This window comes from Gymnoscopelus microlampas, assembly GCF_963454915.1.
Source record: "Gymnoscopelus microlampas genome assembly, chromosome: 11".
Lineage (NCBI taxonomy): Eukaryota > Metazoa > Chordata > Actinopteri > Myctophiformes > Myctophidae > Gymnoscopelus > Gymnoscopelus microlampas.
The window spans coordinates 42,786,684-42,794,032 of record NC_139948.1 but is presented as its reverse complement, the minus strand read 5'-3'; the positions used below and the strand labels follow the sequence as shown (position 1 = coordinate 42,794,032).

The 7,349-nt window shown below is 47.7% G+C and overlaps 1 protein-coding gene across 1 annotated transcript in view; it reads right to left on the bottom strand.

Moving 5' to 3' along the window:
• The window catches only part of itpripl2 (ITPRIP like 2), a 7,469-nt gene extending 320 nt beyond the window's left edge, over positions 1 to 7,149 (bottom strand). Inside the window, exons 1-3 of the mRNA XM_084072835.1 lie at positions 6,126 to 7,149; positions 4,890 to 5,139; positions 1 to 4,448 (exon numbers count right to left, since the gene is read on the bottom strand). The exon at positions 1 to 4,448 is cut by the window's left edge and continues 320 nt beyond it. Coding sequence (XP_083928961.1) covers positions 3,066 to 4,448; positions 4,890 to 5,139; positions 6,126 to 6,367 — 1,875 coding nt within the window. The 5' untranslated portion in view covers positions 6,368 to 7,149 and the 3' untranslated portion in view covers positions 1 to 3,065. The remainder of the gene's footprint in view (positions 4,449 to 4,889; positions 5,140 to 6,125) is intronic.
• Between the last annotated feature and the right edge of the window lie 200 nt (positions 7,150 to 7,349).

Below are 7,349 nucleotides of genomic sequence, written 5' to 3'. Positions count from 1 at the left end.
CCCCTTTTTTAACCACTTAAACCCCATATGGTTGACCGGAGTACCTCAGGGCTCTATACTAGGGTGGGTCTTTTATCGATGCTGGGGTTTAAATAGTTAACCTTTATTTACCCAGGTTTTCAGCAACGCCCTGCACACTCACACGTGCGCACGCACGCACGCACGCACGCACGCACGCACGCACGCACGCACGCACGCACGCACGCACGCACGCACGCACGCACACACATACAGTGCCTCAACATGAGGCACTGTACTGTATGAATGACCTGTGTGTTTACCAATAGCTGTTATACAGCACATAAAGACTTTCCTACTGTGTAACTCTGTCAAATCCTGAGTGTTCATTCAGAGTTAAATGAACACTGCAGATTTTAGCGCGCATATGAGTTCACAGATGTCATGACTCAGGGCACGTTCACTTCCTTGTCTGAGATTCGGTTCTTCTTTCTAGTCTCTCGTTTGGGGCCTCAGTCATCATAGCATCACTGTCATGCCTCTGACTTCCGAACTAATCCATTTAATCGAAGAAAGAATAAACGATCGTTTTGGGGGAATTCTTTTTAAGTACCTTTTTTCCTTCAATTATTTTGCATGAAAGAAAGAAAGAAAGAAAGGAAGGAAGAAGGAAAGAAGAAAGAAACAAACGAACAAACAAACAAACAAACAGAAGGGTCAGCTTGTCATCTTTCAGTGCAGTCAGAGTATCATTGAATGGATGTCTAATAGTTTGATAATTTTGTGTGTGCGTGTGCGTGCGTGTGTTCGTGTGTGTGTGTGTGTGTGCGCGCGCGTGTGTGTGTGTGTATGTGTGTGTGTGAAGTGGTGCTTTTATCTAGAATTCCCTTGACGCGAGCCGAGGCGTGCCTCGAGGGCAGGCAAGAGAGACACAAAACAGCAGGCCGCTGTTGAACAAAAATAGTCCTAACACACTGACTCACATAGAGCAACAACAGTGTACACGCACGCACGCGCACGCACGCACGCACGCACGCACGCACGCACGCACGCACGCACGCACGCACGCACGCACGCACGCACGCACGCACGCACACACACACACACACACACACACACACACACACACACACACACACACACACACACACACACACACACACACACACACACACACAAGCATAAAAAGCTAGCACACAAGGGAGATTTGTAAGGAATGGTTAGGGTAGAGTGTTTGTGTGTTTGTTTTTTTGTGCTCTTCGGTGCAATTGAGTGTGAGTCGCCGGAACAGACCCGACGTGGCTATCGCTATAGCAACCAGCAGCCGGGGCAAGCCCCCAGAGGCATGTGTTCTTGTGAGCGTGTGTGACGTAAGCCACTGGTTCTCAACGTCGAGTTCGGGCCGGGGACCACCTGGGGTTCAAAATGGACCCTTACAGACCTCTACAAATGGAACCGAAAGGGTCCATTTGGTTCCATTTGTACTAGTCGATGTAGTATAGGGTTAAGTGGTGAAGGGTTCTTTATAAAATACATTTTTAAAATAAATGGTTCTTTCAGAAACAAAAAAATAAGGGTTTGTCTATGGCATCATAGTTGGCACCTTTATTTGTCTGTGTGCAGGCAGAATCCATTAATTCCCTCCAGATCTCCTAATGACAGATAATATGGGTGTGATTAGTAGTACAAGTCTTAAAAGATAATGCCAAAACGCAGCTGTCCTAACTTGACAATTATCTGTGGAATTCTGTCTGATCCTTAAATGAACCGCAAGCAGCACATCTAGGCCTATCTGCCATGCTATCTAAAGCATCTGAATGAAATGCTGCTTAATTGAAGAAAAATACCCAAATTGGGTGTGTACCACTTCCGTCCTCTAACATAATGAGCGGGGCAATGTTTTGTAATCAGTCTCTTTACCTTTGAAGATGGTAATCCCGCAAATCGTTGCTGTCGGGTGGAAACCTCATATGTCCATAAACGGTTACTTTTCAGGATAAAAAAAAAGCAGCAACAATTTAAGATCTACAAACTCACAACGCGTAGCATCGTAGGAAGTAGGGCATTGATTAAAAATACACTAAAAAGTTAAAATATGGATATAAGAGGTTTCTGCCCAACAGCAACAAAATGATAATGCACCTGGTTTATACCAGGGGTTCTCACAGTGGATCCTGGGGATCCCCAGGGGTCCTTGAGGGGGTTCCAGGGAGTCTCCAGATAAATTATATTATACTTAAGTATATTATACTATCGAAATCAGTTTAACCACTTGAAATCTATTTTAATGCTTTGATTATAAAAAAAAAATAGCCGATGAAGTGCACAACACGTCACGATGTGACACGCTGTGTAAGCTTGTAGATCTGCTGTTTCTGAAACATTTGGGAAAAATCTTGAAAAACATATGGGGTCCCCCGGGCACAAAATCTTTTCAGATGGGGGTCCACGGCCAAATACAATATCAATCTGGGGGTCCACGATATGAAAACGTTTGAGTATCACTGGTACATTTACGTACAGTATTATAAATAGCTGTGAGCTAAAACATTCTTCAAACCGCAAGGAACCGATTCATAGATTGCAGCAAATAATTGATTTGAAGTAAGTATTGTATTGGTAAACACAACCTGGTCCATTCAGTCAGGTTTTCACTTAGGATGCAACAACTCCAATTTCCAATTGTTAAACTCATAGAACCCTTAACACCCATTATTAATTGTATTAGCTGCAGCTGTGTTCCTTACGTCACAGTGTACCATATAAGGTCAGCCTGCCGTGTTTTTATCCTTCTGTAGTTTTTAACCTGTACAGGAAAACAAACTACAAAATCAGCCAAGGGTTTCAGCTGCTTTAAAGCATGACCCCTAGCATCCCTACTCTAGGCATGTCATAACAGGCGAACATTCGGCGAAAACAGCAGAACTACAAGCTCACAACGTGTCGCGACGCAACGCGTTGTGGGCTTCTACAGGTATGCTATTTCCGACAAAGAGATTTGGTGGACTGCATGGAAGAAAAGGAGGGGACCGAGTAGAGACTCCTGGGGGATCCCCGGCCAACAAAGGATATAGGGTTTATGTGGTTAATGCTGCTTTAGATGTGTACTAGTCCATCTCCAAATGTTGGCAATGGCCATGCCCTACCCTGCCGAGACCAATGCTGCTCCTCTGTGGTCGGGTCAGCCTGATCAGCCTGTGGAGATGGGTCCAGGCATAGGCAAGACGTCCTGAAACCAGATCCAAAGATGCCGGTGGGATCCCCGCCCAAAGATTGCCACCTAGCCCCACCCGGTCAACACCCGCAGCTTCCTTGACCAGTTTCGGTAGAACCACAGAGTCAGGCAGCACACTTGTGGAACTCTCGCCTCCGAGGAAGAGGTGAGTCAATGTGCGTTTCTGAAGGAGTTCCCTAAGGCTCCGTATTAGGTCCTCTACTCTTGCCACCAAGTGAGCCTCCTCCCAGATCTCCGGTGGGGTGCTGAGCAGCAGACGTAGCCAGGCGGTCTTCACCACGTAGGAGGACAGCACCGACCTCCACAGCGCGGCACCCTGGGTGTCCAGAGCTTGGCCGCCGAGATTGCGAATGGCCTTAATGAGCTGGAGGCACTTCAGGTGGCAGGAGCCCTGAGGGAGGCGCGTTTTGACCCAGCTGAGGAGCCTCTGCTCCTGCCGAGGGAAGTAAAGCGTCCACAGGTCTTTGTCGTCCAGACTTTTTGTCTTCGCGGGAGCATTCGGCACAGAAACGGAGTCCGTGGGGACGAGGTAGAGGCCGTCGCCGAGCGGCAGGGCAGGGAGCAGACGTATGGCCATGGAGATGTGACAGCAGACGTAGTCGGAGCGCGGGGTGAGCCGCAGCTGCACGCGCTCGTCGACCAGCGCCAGGTTCAGCGTGCAACGCTGCTCGTGTGGATAGCGCACGCTGGCCAGGGAGCGCTGGACGGCCGAGTAGAACCAGCGGTGGACGGACTCGGGAGTGAACCTGTAGGCTCTGCTCCCCATGGCTCCTGCACCCGACCCGGGCGAAGAGCCTTGGGGATGGAGCCGCAGGAAGGTGTCGGCAAAAGCTCTGTGCTTGCGGACCCACTCCTCGCGACGCGGCACCTCCATGCTGCACTGAGGAGGAGGCCCCCACACTTCCTCCTCATTCTTTCCGTCCTCCTCCCTCCTCAGCGTTGCCTCCTCTTTCGGGGTCACCTCCTTCTCTTCCACCACGTTGTCTGTCGTTTTCTCTGCAGCATTTCCTTTCCCGCCGCTGTGTCTCTTGCTTGATCTCCTCCTGATCACTTTGGTCGCTATCATCTTTGCCTCCCCCTTGCTTTGTCCTTTCTCCTTCTCCGCTGCATTTCTGTTCTCTGTTTTTTCTTCAGCAGGTCCCTCTGCCCAGATCAGTCTGGGCTCCAGCTTCAGGCCTCTGGGGACCCTCAATGGCACCAAGATGTCAAAGCAGTCTGGGGAGCCCACCTTGTGCTCCTCGTATGAGCTACCGACCTGGAGAATAACAGAGGAGACCGAAAGAAAATCTCTTACAAAAATGCATGTTTTCCACTGAAAGTATGGAATAGTACTTATTGAGCATGAGCAGGCTTAGACTACAATGAGTATCAATGATTGTGAATTTGTCACACACACACACACACACACACACACACACACACACACACACACACACACACACACACACACACACACACACTTATTATATTTATTAATTTCTTTAAGTGAACGTTATTTTTACGTGAAGGTATAGTGGAGTAGAAGTAAAAGTGTTATGAATTATATATATGTATATTATAAATAAGTAAAGTCAAAATACCTCAATATTTTACTTAAGTACAGTAATTTAGTAAATGTACCTAGTTACTTTACGGCACTGCACATAGCTGAGCTGACGTTGACCTTTGACCTCATATGTCCCGCTTCGACACCCACCTGTAAGAAGTCTCCCCTGAAGGCCAGGGTGGATTCTGGGGGCACGTCGGTGCGACCGGCCTTCACCAGGTCTCCCACCAGTTTGGCCACGTTGGCTTTGCTGTGTCCCACCACGTGGGGCGAGAGACGCACCCAGCGGGCGTAGTAGTCGTCCAGCAGCTCACGCCGAGAGGTGCTGGATTTTGGAAGTCCATCATTAGGCCCAAGAAGAGTACCTTTACCAGCCCTGGATGGGTTGTTGGAGCAGTACCTGACGATGAAAAAGAAATTACAATAAAATGATGCTTGCGAGGTTGGGATCTGCTATTTTTGAATAGCCAATGCAAAAACCGAAAATGACACAGATGCTTTCCCGGTTTTAATGGATTAAGAATTTAAGATGTATTTATTTCAGGAAGTGTACTTGTACTAGTGCAGTACTAGTGTTACTGTTAATATGACTTGGAAAGTGTAAAAATGCACTTTAAGAGTTAAATGAACACGGATTTCACTGCAGTACTGTGAAAAAAACAACAACATACAAAATCTTCATAAAGCACCGTGACAGATTAGGAAAATGTTTGGATAAGCTCCATTCATTTCATGTGATTAAACTAGGCTAAACCCCTTTACAAGTTCAGCAGAGTTCCTAGAAGAAGAAGAAAAAGAGAGGCTGGCAGCCAAGGCACAACATGTAATTTGAAAGGTAGGGCTTCGTTTTCACAGAAAACTGTGTTGATCTTGTGTCTTCTATAACCTCGTCCTTCACAGGGAATGAATGAATGAACAGAGACCAACAGTACTTGTATTAAGTGTAGACGATTCACATGGGTGCAGGAAACATCCCTTTCATGTCTATAATATGAAATCATATTGTAAACAACCGTTTGGAGGCATGCCTTATCGTCGCATCAGTGCATTTCAAATGGCAGCTATACAGTGTTTAAGTGTGTAGATCTTTCTCAAAATTTGACAAATTTCTGATTTGTCAAATAAATCCTTCTTACACGATAAAATCCTCAGAGTTAATCTATGCATTTATAACTCTGAGAGAGTACAAATGGAACCAAATGGACCCCTTTGTACACTCTCGGAGTTAAATTGACACTGACGATTTGTGTGTGTAGCTTTGCCCAACAAAGTGAAATGACAGGAGGATGTGACTCAGGCACGTGCCGTCATCACATGTTCTTCTGACCACAAGTGCAAACCAACAACAGTGATGATGATGATGATGATGATGGTGGTGGTAGCTACCTGATGAAGAAGTAGCACAGTGCAATAGCCAGGAGGAGCTTGGCGAGCGACAGGAGGACGGGAGGGCCCTGGTGGGAGGAGCAGCCCTCCTCTTCGGCTTCGGCTTCGTACCCGGCGGGCTCAGGGCCGCTGGCCTCCTCTGGGGTCAGCCTGTGGGCGATGTGGTGGAGGACCACCAGGCCTGTGAGCACGCACGTGAAGAGAGGCCAGAAGACCCTGAGGTTGAGCGTATACACACTCATTCTCCACCGACCTCCTTGATCCCTCGCTGTCTTTCCACCCCCGTTTCCACGTCCGGCTGCCCGTTTCCCTCCTCTGTACCTTATGACAGTATCCTCTGTGTAATGTTATGTGGTTTACTTGTGTACGCCTGAAGGCTGGCAGAGGGATCTGTTTAAGGCTAACCCATGTTGAGACCCCATGCAGTCAAATACAGCAGATATAATAACTCCCAAATGCAGTGGATGATGCAGCCAAACTCCACGTCTTCCCTTTCCTTGCCTCCTTTTCCTTATTTTTTTGAACACTCACTCCGTTATCTGCTCCTATAGCTGTTCTTCTGAGTCCTGTTGTTCCCAGAGTTTATCCTCTTAATACTGCTTTTCCCCCAGCACGGCGTGGTGGTTCTTCTCTGCCCAGTGGTTGGAAGGAAAATACTGTGGTTCTCGTCTTGAAGCTCCACCAGTGTGATTTGCCAAGTTCCTCCTCTGCTCAGAGAGAAGAACCCAGATTTGGTCTATTTTTGTGAAGTTCCTCTTTGAGTGAAACTGCATGCCTTGGACTCAGGGTATGTACTCTACTCTACCATCCACTCATACTGTACACATGAATGTTTGAAAGTTCCCCTTCTCTCTTTCTCTCTCTCTCCTTCACTCACACACACTTATTTCTCTCTCTCTCTCTCTCTCCTCTGTCTTTTCCCTCCCTCTCTGTGTTTCTCTCTCCTCTCCTTCCCTCTCTCTCCCGCTCACTCTATCTCTCCAGTTGGTTGCGGGGTCTCTCCTCAGCCAGTGAGCTCAGAGGAAATGCCAAACTCTTGAGAGAGGAATTTCAACAGTAGGGAGAAGTGGAGGAGAGAGGGACAGACAGGGAGGGAGGGAGAGAGAGAGAGGGAGGTACGGAAAAGAGAGACCGGGCACTTAATAAACACTCCTCCCCTTCCCCTCCTCTTAAAGAGACAAATGCATTGTTTCCTGTGTCGCTAGTCTTGTGTGGCCAGACTGT